This window comes from Salvelinus fontinalis, chromosome 21 (genome assembly GCF_029448725.1).
Source record: "Salvelinus fontinalis isolate EN_2023a chromosome 21, ASM2944872v1, whole genome shotgun sequence".
Taxonomy (NCBI): domain Eukaryota; kingdom Metazoa; phylum Chordata; class Actinopteri; order Salmoniformes; family Salmonidae; genus Salvelinus; species Salvelinus fontinalis.
Genome location: NC_074685.1, coordinates 49,989,741 through 50,008,425, shown reverse-complemented (window position 1 = coordinate 50,008,425; position 18,685 = coordinate 49,989,741). Strand labels below are relative to the sequence as shown.

Here is an 18,685-nt window from a genome sequence, read left to right as displayed (position 1 = left end):
CGGGGGACCCTAGTCTGTCCTCTGACAACAGCTCCAGGGCATGCCTAGTGTTTGGTTTCCAGAGCTTAGCCACTTTGTGTTTGGGAAAACGTTTTTCAGCTTGAATGTATTTGCCATTTGAGTCAATGAGGAGTACAATCTCTTTTGTGTGTCCTCACTGGATGAGAGCAATCAGGGGAGCTGACAGGGGGGCTGTTGAGTTGGTGGGTCCTGTCCCATTGTTGTGTTGGGGTCCGGGTCTGGGGTGGGCTGTTCTGCTGGCTTCTCCGGGGGAGTGCCCTGCTCTCTTTCACACCTCAGCTTTCTCACCTCCTTTTTCAGTGCCATGTGTGCCTTTTTAAGTTCTCTCACCTCAGTCCTTAGAGCGGCCAGCTCTCTCAGACGGCCGTCCATCCCCCCCTACAAGACACACCGGGTGTTGTTGTGCTGGTCTGTTTTGTGAGTTTGTTCTGTTTGTATTGTGTGGACTAGCTCTCTAAACTCCACCATGTCTCTCTCCAGCTCTCTGAATTTATCCCTCTCAATGATGGAGGAGCAGTGCATTTGTGGGACCTGGGTGTGTTCAGTGCCGGGGAGGTGATTATTCTCATCTGCAGGACAGTTTGAAGAGGTGTGATCAGACTGACACAGGATGGGAGATCTTTTCCTGTGTGCTCTGTCTTTGATCGCATAAAAGTCCTGCTGGAACTGCGTGAGGATGCCCTGCACCATTACTGTCCCAAACTTGTAGAGGTTGACAGAGGTTGTTTCAATTTCCTCAATGTCTAGTATTCTAAGTTCCCACCCTGGGCCAATACCCTTTCTCTTGACATAGGGGTAGTGTGCTCTTATAGCACTGTGCCATGCCAGGGGATGGTCTGTGTGGGAAAATTAAGTTGCTTACATTCCCCTCTTTGTAGCAGTCAGCAAATAGTGTCTCTGGATTGTCCTTAAGGAGCTTTAAAAAAAACCGTATTCCTTGCCGTGTTATTTTTAATATCAATGGGGTACTGTATTCTAATAACCACTTCATATGGCGGGGGGGCTGTGGAACCCTCCTGCCATTGTTAGGCTCAAGAGTTTTCACACTTCTCTCCACAATTAAGTGCTAATTATCAGGTCAGTTTCTTTCCTAGCAGCTTGGTGCTTTGTAACCTTATTTAATCACCTTTATATAACAAAATGTGTGAAATGGCGCCGGGGGAGATGGCCGACGTTTTACAGTCTCCTAACCAATTTTGCTAATATGTGTTTTTTTCCCGCGATATTTGTAAATGATTTTGTACATAATAATTCTGCAACCGTGTCTTATGGAAGAAAAGAGCTTCTGGATATCAGGACAGCGATCACTAACCTCGGAACAGCAGCAAGCAGGACTCACACGATATTCTCCAAACAGCCCACAGGGCAGACATCCCAATTATTCGCAAAAGGAAGCGACGCAGAGGACGAAGAGCCGGATGCCTCGTCCGGACCCGCAGAAGACAACTAGGAAAGCTGCCGTTACCGTCAATATTACTCGCCAACGTGCAATCATTGAACAATAAACTAGACGAGGTACGATCACGAATATCCTACCAACGGAACATCTAAAATGGTAATATCCTATGCTTCACGGAATCATGGCTGAATGACGACATGGATATTCAGCTAGTGGGATACACGCTGCACCGGCAGGATAGAACAGCACACTCCGGTAAGACGAGGGGGGGGCGGTCTGTGCATATTTGTAAACAGCTGGTGCACGAAATCTAAGGAAGTCTCTAGATTTTGCTCACCTGAAGTAGAGTATATTGTGATAAACTGCAGGCCACACTACTTGCCTAGAGAGTTCTCAGCTATACTTTTCGTGGCTGTTTATTTACCACCAAAGACAGATGCTGGCACTAAGACTGCACTCAGTCAACTGTGTAAGGAAATAAGCAAACAGGAAACCACTCACCCAGAGGCGGCGCTCCTAGTGGCCGGAGACTTTAATGCAGGGAAACTTAAATCAGTTCTACCAAATCTCTATCAACATGTTAAATGTGCAACCAGAGGGAAATAAATTCTAGATCACCTGTACTCCACACACAGAGAAGCGTACAAAGCTCTCCCTCGCCCTCCATTTGGTAAATTCGACCACAACTCTATCCTCCTGATTCCTGCATACAAGCAAAAATTAAAGCAGGAAGCACCAGCGACTCGGTCTATAAAAAAATGGTCAGATGAAGCAGATGCTAAACTACAGGACTGCTTTGCTATTACAGACTGGAACATGTTCCGGGAATCTTCCGATGACATTGAGGAATACACCACATCAGTCACTGGCTTCATCAATAAGTGCATTGAGGACGTCGTCCCCACAGTGACTATACAGAAGCCATGGATTACAGGCAGCATTCGCACTGAGCTAAAGGGTAGAGCTGCCGCATTCAAGGTGTGGGACTCTAACCCGGAAGCTTACAAGAAATCCCGCTATGCCCTGCGACGAACCATCAAACAGGCAAAGTGTCAATACAGGGCTAAGATAGAATCGTACTACACCGGCTCCGACGCTCGTCAGATGTAGCAGGGCTTGCAAACTATTACAGACTACAAAGGGAAGCACAGCCGCGAGCTGTCCAGTGACACGAGCCTACCAGATGAGCTAAATCACTTCTATGCTCGCTTCGGGGCAAGCAACACTGAGGTATGCATGAGAGTATCAGCTGTTCCAGACGACTGTGTGATCACACTCTCCGTAGCCGACATGAGTAAGATCTTTAAACAGGTCAACATACACAAGGCTGCGGGGCCAGATGGATTACCAGGACGTATGCTCCGGGCATGTGCTGACCAACAGGCAGGTGTCTTCACTGACCTGTCCCTGACTGAGTCTGTAATACCAACATGCTTCAAGCAGACCACCATAGTCCCTGTGCCTAAGAACACAAAGGAAACCTGCCTAAATGACTACAGACCCGTAGCACTCACGTCCGTAGCCATGAAGTGCTTAGAAAGGCTGGTAATGGCTCACATCAACACCATTTTCCCAGAAACCCTAGACCTACTCCAATTTGCATACCGCCCAAACAGATCCACAGATGATGCAATCTCTATTGCACTCCACACTGCCCTTTCCCACCTGGACAAAATGAACACCTATGTGAGAATGCTGTTCATTGACTACAGCTCAGCGTTCAATACCATAGTACCCTCAAAGCTCATCACCAAGCTAAGGATCCTGGGACTAAACACCTCTCTCTGCAACTGGATCCTGGACTTCCTGACAGGCTGCCCCCAGGTGGTGAGTGTAGGTAGCAACACATCTGCCACGCTGATCCTCAACACTGGAGCTCCCCAGGGGTGCGTGCTCAGTCCCCTCCTGTACTCCCTGTTCACCCACGACTGCATGGCCAGGCACGACTCCAACACCATCATTAAGTTTGCTGACAACACAACAGTGGTAGGCCTGATCACCGACAACGACGAGACAGCCTATAGGGAGGAGGTCAAAGACATGGCCGGGTGGTGCCAGAATAACAACCTATCCCAAGACAAAGGAGATGATTGTGGACTACATGAAAAGGAGGACCGAGCACGTCCCCATTCTCATCGACGGGGCTGTAGTGGAGCAGGTTGATAGCTTCAAATTCCTTGGTGTCCACATCAACAACAAACTAGATTGGTCCAAACACACCAAGACAGTCGTGAAGAGGGCACGACAAAGCCTATTCCCCCTCAGGAAACTAAAGATATTTGGCATGGGTCCTGAGATCCTCAAAAGGTTCTACAGCTGCAACATCGAGAGCATCCTGACCGGTTGCATCACTGCCTGGTACGGCAATTTCTCGACCTCCGACCGCAAGGCACTTCAGAGGGTAGTGCGTACGGCCCAGTACATCACTGCCTGCCATCCAGGACCTCTACACCAGGCGGTGTCAGAGGAAGGCCCTAAAAAGTGTCAAAGACCCCAGCCACCCCAGTCATAGACTGTTCTCTCTACTACTGCATGGAAAGCGGTACCGGAGTGCCAAGTCTAGGACAAAAAGGCTTCTCAACAGTTTTTACCCCCAAGCCTTAAGACTCCTGAACAGGTAACCAAATGGTTACCCGGACTATTTGCATTGTGTGCCCCCCCCAACCACTCTTTTACGCTGCTGCTGCTGCTGCTGCTGCTGCTGCTGCTGCTGCTGCTGCTGCTGCTCTCTGTTTATCTTATATGCATAGTCACTTTAACTATACATTCATGTACATACTACCTAAATTGGCCCGACCAACCAGTGCTCCCGCACATTGGATAACTGGGCTATCTGCATTGTGTCCCACCACCCGCCAACCCCTCTTTTTACGCTACTGCTACTCCCTGTTCATCATATATGCATAGTCACTTTAACGATACCTACATGTAGATACTACCTCAATAAGCCTGACTAACAGGTGTCTGTATATAGCCTTGCTACTCCTTTTTCTATTGTCTTTTTACTGTTGTTTTATTTCTTTACTTACCTACACACACACATACCTTCTTTTTGTCCCGCACCATTGGTTAAAGCCTGTAAGTAAGCATTTCACTGTAAGGTCTACACCTGTTGTATTCGGCGAACGTGACAAATACACTTTGATTTGATTTGAAATACCTTCGATTATTGTCTTTTGCTTTTAGCCTTCAGAAGTAGGTTCAGGCTGAACTTTACTCACTCAGTGTTGTTGCGGATGGTATTTCCAGATTTCGTTGTGTTTCTTCAGCGGGTTTTGGTATGTTAGAAGTTTTTTTCTTGATGTTCTTTGGTAGTAATAGTTCAATATCAAGCTTTTAGGTCTGGAATTGTAATTTGAATTGAAGGTTTTGATGTTGAGGTTAGTATCCTGTATAAGTCCTTGCGAAAAATTTCAAGTTTATCTCCATTTATCCAAATCTAATTCTATATTTTTTAGGGAGAACTCAGGAGCCCATGCTGTCTGTGTGCTCTGTACCTGTCCCTGTCCCTGTCTCTGTCTCTGTCCCTGTCTCTGTCTCTGTCCCTGTCTCTGTCCCTGTCTCTGTCCCTGTCCCTGTCTCTGTCTCTCACAGTTTTATGACTTTACGACAGGTCCTATATACCTGGTAGAAACTGCCATGCAGTATTGAGGGAGAGAGTCTACCAGAACAAAGAGCTTCTCTTAGTTCAAAACTCCAAATCCCCAAAATGGGAGAACTAAAAAATATTTATACTTTTGAGAATGTGGGAATGGTCCGTGGACAGTCATGACGAGTGTGTTTCATTTAGTGATGGACAGGAAACACACATAACTGTATCTCTTAAAGTGTACATTTCCCAGCTGTCAGGTTTACATCTAAATATTGTGAAACCTACACTACCATTCAAAAGTTTGGGGTCATTTAGAAATGTCCTTGTTTTTGAAAGAAAATCACATTGTAGACATAGTTCATCTTGTAAATAACTTTTGTAGCTGGAAATGGCAGAATTTTTTATGGAAAATCTACATAGGCGTACAGAGGCCCATTATCAGCAACCATCACTCCTGTGCTCCAATGGCACATTATGTTAGCTAATTCAAGTTTATCATTTTAAACGGCTAATTGATCATTAGAAAACCATTTTGCAATTATGTTAGCACAGCTGAAAACTGTTATACTGATTAAAGAAGAAATAAAACTAGCCTTCTTTAGACTAGTTGAGTATCTGGAGCATCAGCATTTGTGTGTTCGATTACAGGCTCAAAATGGCCAGAAACAAAGCATTTCTTCTGAAACTCATCAGTCTATTCTTGTTCTGAGAAATGAAGGCTATTCCACGCGAGAAATTGCCAAGAAACTAAAGATCGTACAACGCTGTGTTCTATTCCCTCCACAGAACAGCGCAAACTGGCTCTAACCAGAATAGAAAGAGGAGTGGGAGGCCCTGTTGCACAACTAACCAAGAGGATAAGTAAATTAGAGTGTCTAGTTTGAGAAACAGACACCTCACAAGTCCTCAACTGGCAGCTTTATTAAATAGTACCCACAAAACACCAGTGAAGAGGTGCCTCCGGGATGTTGGCTTTCTAGGCAGAGTTGGAAAAAAAAAGCCATATCTCAGACTGGCCAATAAAAAGGAAGGATTAAGAGGGGCAAAAGAACATGGATACTGGACAGAGGAACTCTGCCTAGAAGGCCAGCCTCCCGGAGTCGCCTCTTCACTGTTGATGTGTATATATATATTTATATATGTATATCCTGTATATACTTTTTGTTTACTTAAAGAAAAAATCAAGAAAAACCCTTGATGAGTAGGTGTTCTAAAACTTTTGACCGGTAGTGTATATATTTTCTAAAAATATATGGGTGATTGGAAGTGATGCAGACAATTACATTGACGGAAGCTACGATCTATCTGCAATCTTAAAACTGATCTACCCCCTAAGAAAATATGTATGCAAATAGACATTGTTGCATTGTCTACAGGGAGTTAAACAGAGAGCAGACAGAGGCTGCATCCCAAAACGGCAAACAATTTCCTTTGGTGCACTTCTTTTGACTCAAAAGTAGTGCACTAAATAGGGAATAGGGTGACATTTCAGGAGCAGCCAGACAGAGAGAGACAGATCCTTCACCAGCTCATCCATTTTAATCAGGCCATAGCTGCACTGCTCTGGCTTAATCAAACAGGTACACACCCACCCACCCACGCACACACACGCATGCGCCTGCACGGCCGCACGCACGCACACACACGACAGGGGTGTGGCAGGATTGTAAGACCTGCTCACTCTCTCTCACTTCCTCTCTCTTTCCCTCTCTTTTTATCTCTCTCTCACACACACTGCCTCAGGTAATTAAAGGCGTTAGTAATGGCGAGGCGTGAACGGAAACTAATGGTATCCGCAGGTAGCAGCGTACGCAGAAACATCCCGATGCCAATCAAGTGCACCAAAAAAGGAAATGTGTCAAAAGGAGAGGAAAAAACACGTCCCCTTCACGTTGTCATTTCAAATGGATCCCCCACAGCTGCAGTGAGGTGATAAGGGGCCAGGTTTTGTTTGAGGGGAATTGATTTATTCTAGATACACAGTCAAGTATGAGGGTATTTTGACATTTCAAATTTAAAACAGTCTGTGACTAACTGAGACATGTTGAGGTGGGGTTTGGTCATGTCAGGAAGCTAAGGTTCTATCCAACAGCATCAATCACATACTAATAGCATGGGTATGAGGTTAACCACGTACTAAGAATTTGCTATCGTATTTTATCCACTAAAGTATTCTTGGAGAGGGGGTCACACTCGGACATTCAGAGAGGGGGAATATTATTGTGGCCCTGGTGGCACAAAATCAAAGGTCTGACTGCACGACTGCGTGGTCAATACGGGGGACCATGTTGTGGGTGTTTCAGGGGAAGGGGGTATATCTGACAGCATCCCCAGCATCTAGGACGTGACAATGGTTAATAAAATCTCCCCATTTCTGCCCCATTTTTTTTGCACAGTTTTGCAGGCCTTCTCATACAGCTGCAACTGTATATGCATTCGTAAATCAAGACCTTTCTTGAGTTGGGCTCTGGGATGGTGCAACTGTTGAGAATGTGAATCCATGGTTTTGTGGGAGAAAGAGGTTGATTGTGTATGAGTGTGTGTGAGTGCGTATGAGTGTGTTACGTTCCCCAGTGTCTGTGTTGTGGGTTTGTGTATATGTACGTGTGTATTTCAGGAAATGGCTTCCTGAAGTCCAAAGCAGCTGATTGGTCGGCCTCATTCCAGATTGGAGCTCTGACCCCGCCCTCTCGTCAGGGGATACAGCTGTCTGCAATTACAAACTCCTTCCCCAGCTGGATAAAAGCCAGTGTTCCTTTGTTAGGAAAAGAGAGCTTCTTGGATGTTCTGTGTTGGTTGTTGCTCAGACACAGTTTTGTTGACAGTATTTTGTAGCCGCTACTTCTGAGGTGCGCCAATAGGACTCAGTGTTTTTGATTATTGAAATTGTTCACTTTAAGTTTGTATTATTCTGTTTGATTTGTTCCCTGGGGGGAAGGCTCCTTGGGAGTGCTTAGGCAAGAGGCCTGCGGGCATAAATATACCCGTAGTATGTACTCTGTCTATGCACGCTAGGTAAGACCTGGGCGGACCACCCCCTGTATTTTGGTTAGCGTGCCAGGTGGCGTTAAGGTTAGGTAAGTAGTGGGTAGGAGAGGGGGCTCTTTACCTTTTACTTCCTTTGCCAGCCCCTTTTCCCCACATTACCGTGTTAAGGAAATAAATTCCCAGTAAACGGTAATATTCTCTGCCTCTGTCATCTTTGCCCGCACCTACAATCACATACCTCTTTCACTCCACGGGGAGTTGAGTGTAGCAGGGTGTTGCGTTCCCTCCAAGAGGTGTGCGTAACAGTGTGGGTTTCCCACAAATGTTGCGAGGGGGTAAAATATGTTAGGAACAATATAGGATGATTCACAATAATTATTTGCTAATATAATAATTGCTTGCCATTATGTAATTTTGGTAATGGTGAGACTGGTTAGAGGTTAAAAAAATCCTTTGCATAAATTGCCTACATTACTACAAATATTAATAGCTTATTATGGAAAATAAGAAATGATTTGTATAATATTTTTTAAATGGCTATGTATAAAACAAATCGAGGTGAGGGTGATGGAAATGCATTTGGCGGTTGATCTGCTTCTGTTCTGTAGGTGGCACTGTTTGCTCTTTTCGAGGGATGGATTCCGGTCTCTCCGGGGATATGGGATCCGGGTGGTCTGCTGGGCATTGGGATGACAACCCAACTCGGGATGAGGAGAGTTTTAAGTAGGTGGAATAGTGGGGACCAATTGGAGGGTAACTTAGTAGCAATGCAAATATCATGGTACAGCTATATAGACACTCTTTCATCACGTTACTTTTTAATGGTAGGTTTACAAACATATATTTTGATAAATAGAATTGAAACTTGTGGTGAAATATGTATAGCCAGTTATAATTGTAATGGCTTAGCAGATAACAGAAAAAGATGATCAGTATTTACCTGGCTAAAAGAGAAGGAATATAATATATATTGTTATCAAGAAACTCATTCAACAATTTTAGATTAAGTTTTGTGGAAAAAGGACTGGGGGTGCGAAATATATTTCTCCCATGGGCAAAGAAATTCAAAAGGGGTGATGGTTTTAATTAATAATAACTTTGATCCAAATGTGCAAATTGTCCAAACAGATCAGGGTAGATGGATTATTTTAAATATGTTATTGGACAATAAACAGACATGGCTTATTAACCTATACGGTCCAAATAATGATCCAACCTTCTTTGACAATATATAAGAATTGATCAACTCTACAAGCAACACTAGACTCTATTATTATGGTGGGAGATTTTAAATACGGTCTTAAATACCTCTATAGACCAGAAAGGAAATCACACTACAAACTATTAGCCTCAGGCACTTAAGGAAATCATTAATGTCATGGATATATTGGAATTAGTGGATATATGGAGGCTTAAATACCCTGACCTAGTGAGATATACATGGCGGAGGCTTAATCAAGCTAGTCGTCTTGATTACTTTCTTATGTGTTAATAGGGGACAGAATGCGATCGGTTCATCACATAATTGGCAAATATGGAGGACCTGAGCCCTAGGACCATGCCTCAGGACTACCTGGCATGATGACTCCTTGCTGTCCCCAGTCCACCTGGTCATGCTGCTGCTCCAGTTTCAACTGTTCTGACTGCGGCTATGGAACCGTGAGCTGTTCACCGGACGTGCTCCCTGTCCCAGACCTGCTGTTTTCAACTCTCTAGAGACATCAGGAGCGGTAGAGATACTCTTAATGATCGGCTATGAAAAGCCAACTGACATTTACTCCTGAGGGGCTGACTTGCTGCACCCTCGACAACTACTGTGATTATTATTATTTGACCATGCTGGTCATTTGTGAACATTTGAACATCTTGGCCATGTTCTGTTATAATCTCCACCTGGCACAGCCAGAAGAGGACTGGCCATCCCTCATAGCCTGGTTCCTCTCTAGGTTTCTTCCTAGGTTTTGGCCTTTCTAGGGAGTTTTTCCTAGCCACCGTGCTTCTACACCTGCATTGCTTGCTGTTTGGGGTTTTAGGCTGGGTTTCTGTACAGAACTTTGAGACATCAGCTGATGTAAGAAGGGCTATATAAATACATTTGATTTGATATACTCTTACAGAATTTCCATGTGGGCGAGGATATTGGAAATGTTTTCAAAGCCTACTGGATGATAACTTGTTTAACTAGGACAGAAGAATTGATAACTGACTTTTTCTGACATAAAATAGGTACAGCAGAACCCCTTATTGTATGGGACACTTTTAAATGTGCCAGTAGACCCCATGCAATTCAGTACTCCTCTATAAAACAAAAATAATTTAGATCAAAAGAGTCCATATTAACAAAGGAAATTGAAGGACTAACAGTACAGTTAGATGGCAATAAAAACTGTACCATAGAGGCACAGAATAAGTTAGAGGAAAAACAAAAAGAAATGGAGGAACTCATTCAAGAAAGATCCAGTGAATTATATTATAAAAATAAGCAAATAATTTTTCATTCTTCAACATAGAAATGCTACCAAATTTTTTTTTGAAACTTGTTACAGATGATGGAGTCACGCATGATTCACTGAATGATATTTTGAAAGAGGAAGTAAAGTACTTTCAGAATGTTTTTGTTTGTCTCCTCCATCTCCACTAATCATAGTTGAAGTGTACCTATGATGAAAATTACAGGCCTCTCTCATCTTTTTAAGTGGGAGAACTTGCACAATTGGTGGCTGACTAAATACTTTTTTGCCCCACTTGTATGTATGAATGTTTATGTATACAGTTGAAGTCGGAGGTTTATATACACCTTAGCCAAATACATTTAAACTCAGTTTTTCACAATTCCTGACATTTAATCTGAGTAAAAAGACCCCGTCTTAGGTCAGTTAGGATCACCACTTTATTTTAAGAATGTGAAATGTCAGAATAATAGGAGAGTGATTTATTTCAGGTTTTATTTCGTTCATCACATTCCCAGTGGGTCAGAAGTTTACATACACTCAATTCGAATTTGGTAACATTGCCTTTAAATTGTTCAACTTGGGTCAAATGTGTCAGGTAGCCTTCCAGAAGCTTCCCACAATAAATTGGGTGATTTTTGGCCCATTCCTCCTGACAGAGCTGGTGTAACTGCGTCAGATTTGTAGGCATCCTTGCTCGCACACACTTCTTCAGTTCTGCCCACAAATTTTCTCTAGGCTTGAGGACAGGGCTTTGTGATGACCATTCCAATACCTTGACTTTGTTTTCCATAAGCCATTTTGTCACAACTTCTGAAGTATGCTTGGGACCCAATTGAAACCAAGCTTTAAATTCCTGACTGATATATCCACATAATTTTCCTTCCTCATGATGCCATCTATTTTGTGAAGTGCACCAGTCCCTCCTGCAGCAAAGCACCCCCACCACATGATGCTGCCACCCCTGTGCTTCACTGTTGGGATGGTGTTCTTCGGCTTGCAAGCCTCCCCCTTTTCCCTCCAAACATAACGATGGTCATTATGGCCAAACAACAGTTCTATTTTCGTTTCATCAGACCAGAGGACATTTCTCCAAAAAGTACAATCTTTGTCCCCATGTGCAGTTGCAAACTGTAGTCTGGCTTTTTTATGGTGGTTTTGGAGCAGGGGCTTCTTCCTTGCTGAGCGGCCTTTCAGTTTGTGGATATAGATAGTTTCGTACCTGTTTCCTCCAGCATCTTCACAAGGTCCTTTGCTGTTCTGGGACTGATTTGCACTTTTCGCACCAACGTATGTTGATCTCTAGGAGACAGAACGCGTCTCCTCCCTGAGTGGTATGATGGTTGCGTGGTCCCATGGTGTTTCTACAAGCGTACTATTGTTCGTATAGATGAACGTGGTACCTTCAGGCGTTTGGAAATTGCTCCCAAGGATGAACCAGACTTGTGGAGGTCTACAATTTATTTCTGAGGTCTTGGCTGATTTCTTTAGATTTTCCCATGATGTCAAGCAAAGAGGCACTGAGTTTGAAGGTAGGCCTTGAAATACATCCACTGGTACACCTCCAATTGACTCAAATGTTGTCAATTAGCCTATCAGAAGCTTCTAAAGCCATGACATAATTTTCTGGAATTTTCCAAGCTGTTTAAAGGCACAGTCAACTTAGTGTATGTAAACTTATGACCCACTGAAATTGGGACACAGTGAATTTGTCACGTTCCTGACCTGTTTTCTGTTGTTTTGTATGTGTTTGATGGTCAGGGCGTGAGATTTGGGTGGGCCGTCTATGTTGGTTTTGGGTTGCCTGGTATGGCTCTCAATTAGAGGCAGGTGTTTGACGTTTCCTCTGATTGAGAGTCATATTAAGGTAGGTTGTTCTCACTGTTTGTTTGTGGGTGATTGTCGTTCGTGTCTGTGTCTGCGCACCACACGGGACTGTAGCGTTTGTTCGTTCGTTTGTTATAGTCTGTACCTGTTCCTACGTGCTTCGTGTTTTATGTAAGTACTCTCGTTCAGGTCTGTCTACTTCGTTTTGTTGTTTTGTAAATTTATCAAGTGTTCTTCGTGTGTTTAGTTTCGTCTTGTTAATAAAGTATCATTATGTATTCACAACCCGCTGCATGTTGGTCGAATCACTACTCCTCCTCTTTGTATGAAGAGGAGGAGGAACACCGTTACAGAATTTTAATGAAATAATCTGTGAAAACAATTGTAGGAAAAATTATTTGTGACATGCACAAAGTAATGTCCTAACCGATTTGTGAAAACTATATTTTGTTAACAAGAAATTTGTGGAGTGGTTGAAAAACGAGTTTTAATGACCAACCAACCTAAGTGTTTGTAAACCTCTGAAGGGAATGAATGTGCTTTGTGCTTGCTGCTGAAAACACTACGTGCTTATGCAAGGTACATTGTGTCTGTCTGTGAGGAGGAGAACACTTTATATTGTATTCCGTCCATGGTTCTTGGAATGTTAATGCATTCTCATAACATTGATACATTCTGTCATGCAGCAACACAATGTTCTCTGAGGTAAATATCCCCGGTTATACATTTCTCTGTCCTTCTAGACCCTCACAAACTTCCAAAGATGCACCATTAATCAAACTGCAATGTCCGCTGTGACTGTGAGACCGAATAGCGTGAGATATCAACACTTTAGACATAGGCGATAGCAAGGGTATTCTATATGATTGATAATGTTTGCAGAGTGCAAAACAATGAAATCTTACCAATTATCTAGCTAGGTGATTCAACTGATGATATATCAGAAAGTGATCGTCATCGTGTGATCTTCACCCTGGTTAGACGTACAATGCAAGGGATTATTCTGTTCTGTGCATTCTATGTGTTCTGTATGAAAATGTTCTATGGAAGTGTTTTAAAATGTTTCGATATGTTCATGATATCATTCCACAATTTTAAATGAAACATGTAGCTATGCATTAGGCAAATTAAGTAATATTGCGGTAACAATGAAATATTGCAGTATATATTGCAGTATAAAACAAGGAAAGTTAGTCATCCACTGCTGTGTGTATGTGTGTCGTGTTCAATCCAGTTTGTGTGTGGGACAGCTCATTAGGCCTGACATTTTTTATCAAATTGATGCTTTCACAACTTTCTGACAACAAATACAAACCAGATAAACAATAAAGTAGCCAAGATGAGGAAACGGATGCAATCGAATCTAAGCCAGGTCATTCACAGATCACAGGTGAGACTACAGTCATAGAGAGCCACGGAATGCTACAGTTACCAATCTCCCCAAAGGTTAGCGCTAGAATAGATTATTATGGCTAATCAGATCACTCACACGTGAGCCTACTAAGAAACCTATCCAACGGTCAGCACAGGTTATTATGGCTAAAGTCATAGATCGCCACTGGTGCTAACTAAATCTATCAAAGGGTCAGACTCAGAACAGTGGGTAGTATTGATCTCACCCTAATCCTTACCAATCTTTGCAAGAGTCAAACTGACAGACTTGTATAGGTACAGTGAGTCTAGACTGCATCATAAGTGCTTATAAGCCTACAGCTTCAGAAGCAAGCCCTAGCCATAACACTAGTCTAACGGATATGGGAATTGAACTCTGCTCTTTAATGCAAACGCCCAATCATTTAGATTCTAACAGCTTATACTAAGAACTCAGAACTCATTAGCATGACTCCAGATGTTTGGTGGTCCATGATGAATAATTTCATGCAGAAATGATGTAATAGGGGATCTAGATTGCAGAACCTCCCCTAACAGTGTTCCCTAAAAGCCCCCAAACAGAGATGGGTAGCATCCCAAATGGCACCCTATTCCCCTACATAGTGCACTACTTTCGACCAGAGCACTTGGGATGCAGACATGGTGCTACTGTAGTTCTGTCTGGGAACCTCCTCACAACAGGGACAAGGGTTTTTGGTATCTGTGACGGCTTTTCCAAATCCTCTTTCAGAGCCACATAGCAGAACGGGATATTATGATCTGACACTGAGTGCAGTGCAGCATCCCTAAAATACAGGCCCAATGTAGGCATAATCCACCTGAGAGAAATAAGCATTATGTATTGTAAAAATATATAAAAGTTTCGAAAATATTAAATCACTTACCTCATGATGGAAATGAACAACATAACATGGAACATCAGGTGCAGGAAACCATTGAGTTGATAAATAATGATAATAAAAACAAAAGCACAATAAAAACATATAATTTTATATTAAGAAAGGGCTTACCTTCTCTTGGTACTGCCTGCGGGACGAGTCCAGGGATTGGATGAGAGCGGTGGCGTGGCCGACGAACATGGCGTAGCAGGTGGCGCCCACAATCATACTGAGCATGGTGATCCACAGGTCGGACATGCTGACGGGCGCCCGGGCGCCGTACCCGATACACAGCATGTGGCTCATGGCCTTAAAGAGAGCGTACGAGTACTGCTTACCCCACGAGTCATTCTGCAGGGGAGACAGGGGGAGAAGGAGGGAGAGAGAAGGGGAGAGTTACCGCGGGCTTGTAGAAGATTTACGGCACAGAGAGAGAAGGATCTTTCTCTTTGATGGATAACTGAACCTCCACAGAACATCCTGCCAACATACCCTTCATGCTTGGGCACGTTACGCTCACAGAGTGACTAAACCACCCCTCCCTCTCCTCCCTCGCTCTCTCATTCCTCCTTGGCCAACGTGTGTAAAACAATTGATGGCTGGAAGCGGTGCTAATCAACATTGATTACTTCCATTAGCTGTGTAAGAGCTGATGTTAAGTTTGTCTTTGACCTAGGGATCCTTCACTTCACTGAGCTGGACGGAGGAAGCAGAGAGGCGAGGGTTCTGCCTGGCTTCTGCCTTTTCTCTATTGCGTTCCAAATGGCACTATCCCCTGCATAGTGCACTGCTGTTGTAGTGTACTGTATAGGGAAGAGGGTGCCTTTTGGGATACAACCCTTCTTATGGCTGATTCCCACAAGTGCTTTAATGGGATTCAGTGCAGAGGCAGAAATACAGTCCTGTCAGGACCAAGGCACTATGATTCAGCCCAGATACTATAAACCCTGCTGGAGCAAGGCTTAGACTAAGCATCTGGCACATTGGTTTGAATCAATAGCATACAGTATTTATACAACTGCATTCTTCAGCATTGATTCTCAACATAGTCTCCTGGTGATCCATACTGTTGCTGTAAATGTCAATTCATCAAATGTATTTATAATGCCCTTTTTTTCATCAGCAGTTGTCACAAAGTTCTTGTACATTAAATGCAAGTGCTTATACAGTGTGGAAATTGAAGCTCTACATGTAAAATGTTAGTGAAATGAAATCTTGATGATGGATGCTCTGATTTTGAAAAGCAATAGGGGAGCCTGCAGCGACAGCACTGGCAGGTGTGGCATACAAGAAAAGACAACTCCGATAAAAGACAGGGCACGTTCATCAACCAACCTGCTAAATTCCTCAAGAGAAATCAGATCCTGCAGTTCTATCATACAGGTTTCAAAGGCTTACATGTAGGGAGCTGAGTCATTGACAGACTGGAGGTGGCATACAAGACAGCAGCAGAGGAAGACCTGGGTAAAGTACAATAGTTGCAGGCACTACAGCGACGGTATAAGACAGAACACTTGAGGTGGCTTCCAAGAGAGCGGCAGCAAAAAAAACCCTAGTAGGAATTTGTTATAAAGTATAACAGTGCAGTGTGTAATGCATCAGACACTGGAGGTGGCAGGCACTACAGCAACAGTAAAAGAGAGCGAGGAGTTGGCATACATGTGGCAGACGAACAGCAGTAAAAGACAGAACATACAATGGATGTAATAAAGTACAACAGCACGGTATGATGAAGCCTAGCACACACTGGAGGTGTCACAGCAGGAAAAGAAAGAACATAAAATGTGACACAGGTGATGCATCAACACAGTGTTACGCACGCCTCTAAGAAGAGGGAACGCAACACCCTGCTACAACTCAACCCCCCGTGAAGTGAAAGAGGTGTGGACTGTAAGTGTGAGAAAGGATGACAAAAAGGCAGAATTTACCGTTTACTAGGATTTTATTCCTGACACGGTAATATGGGGAAAGGGGGCTGGACGGAACCAAAGCAAAGAAAGTAAATAACAAAGCTCCCCCTCTCCTATCTAACCTGCCTACCCACTACTTACCTAACTTAGCACCACCTGGTGCCCTAACCAAAATACAGGGGGTGGTCCGCCCAGGTCTTACCTAGTGTGCCTAGACATTGAATATACTACGGGTATATGCATGCCCGCGGGCCTCTTGCCTAAGCACTCCCTAGGTCACTTCCCCCCTGGGAACAAATGAAACAGAATATAAAACAATACTCAAACAAACTAAGAAACAAAGGACATCAAATAATCTCTATCTGAGCAACAATCTCACACAGAACATACCAACTGCTCCCAGCAACAACTAACACAGTACATACCAACGACCAACATGTTATAACCCTCAGCCAACAACCTCCTCTCTCAGCAATGATCTATATAACATTCAATCTCTCCAGCAATGATCTCAGCCTACAATGATCTAAGCCTGCCTATGATCTCTCTCACATTCAATCTCAGCCTGCCTATGCTCTCAGCCTGCCTATGCTCTCAGCCTGCCTATGCTCTCAGCCTGCCTATGCTCTCAGCCTGCCTATGCTCTCAGCCTGCCTATGCTCTCAGCCTGCCTATGCTCTCAGCCTGCCTATGATCTCCCTCTTCTGATCAACAGAACACTGGCTTTTATAGCTTCAGGTGGCAATAGTAATTAGAGATATAGAGGTCGAACGAGGGGGCGGGGTCAGCTCGCCAATCATTAATTGGGGCCGACCAATCAGCTGCTTGGGGAGAATTTCAGGAAGCCATCTCCTGAAACACACACACTCAAATACAAACTACAACACAGAAACTGGGGAACGTAACAACAGTTAAAGACAGAGCACAGGAGGAAGCATTCTAGAAAACACCAATATAAGACAGAACATAGAACAAATGTTACATTTAGTACAACAGTGTTTGAGACAGTGGGGGTTGGGAGTGACAATGTTCTAGAGGTGCACGAGTAGTTCTTTCTATGAAGTGTTCTGCTGGAGTACTTCCTCGGCACATTTAGTTCACAGAAAGAGAGGAACAGGAGAGAAAATTGGAGGAGTCCGCCACTCAGGAAGAGCAACTACAAGAGACTGTATCAGGGAGCTGTCACATCCGTCTTTCCAAATTGAGCTTAGGTGCCTTGCCGGGAGTCATAGTGTGCATCCCAGATGGCACCCTATTCACTTTGTAGTGCCTATAGAGGCCTAAAGGGCTCTGGTCAAAAGTAATATACTATATAGGGAATAGGGTACCATTTTGGACGTAGTCACAGATGTAGGGGCCTGTTTGGTGGCTTGCTAGCCATATTATATGACTCTACTCTCTTTTTTAATGTTTTATTTATTTTATAAAATCGACATTGAAGTCTTCAAGACTAGTGGCTTGCAGGAGGATGGAATTTATGCCACTAGGAAGTGGGAGTTGTACAGAATATCCTGACCTGGAGGCTTGTGACATTTGTGACATTTATTAAGATGAGTAATGTAACAAACAGTTCATTGGGTTCAGGGTTTGGTTGTGTGGTTGCAGCCCAAAGAACAAAGGGGTCAAAAAGGCATACAGTTTGAAGGCTTATGTTAATTTTCCTTTACAGTGCATTCAGGAAGTATTCAGACCCCTTGACATGTTAAACATTTTGTTACGTTACAGCCTTATTCTAAAATGGATTAAATCGTTTTCCCCCCTCATCAATCTACACACAATATTCAATAATGACAAAGCAAAAAACGTTTTTTGAATTTTTTGCAAATGTATAAAATAAAATAAAAATAATATATATATACTTTTTTACATTTACATAACTATTCAGACCCTTTACTCAGTACTTTGTTGAAGCACCTTTGGCAGCGATTACAGCCTCACGTCTTCTTGGGTATGACGCCACAAGCTTGGCACACCTGTATTTGGGGAGTTTCTCTCATTCTTCTCTGCAGATCCTCTGAAGCTCTGTCAGGTTGGATGGGGTGCGTCGCTGCATAGCTATTTTCATGTCTCTCCAGAGATGTTCGATCAGGTTCAAGTCTGGGTTCTGACTGGGCCACTCAAAGATATTCAGAGACATGTCCCAAAGCCAACCCTGTGTTGTCATGGCGATGTTCTTAGGGTCGTTGTCTTTCGCCCCAGTCTCAGGTACAGAGCTCTCTGGAGCAAGT

At 43.5% G+C, this 18,685-nt stretch overlaps 1 protein-coding gene across 1 annotated transcript in view; it reads right to left on the bottom strand.

Annotated features, from left to right (window-relative positions):
* The window catches only part of LOC129819075 (potassium/sodium hyperpolarization-activated cyclic nucleotide-gated channel 1-like), a 182,025-nt gene that overhangs the window by 64,990 nt on the left and 98,350 nt on the right, over positions 1-18,685 (bottom strand). Inside the window, exon 4 of the mRNA XM_055875613.1 lies at positions 14,680-14,898. Within this exon, the coding sequence (XP_055731588.1) occupies positions 14,680-14,898 (219 nt within the window). The remainder of the gene's footprint in view (positions 1-14,679; positions 14,899-18,685) is intronic.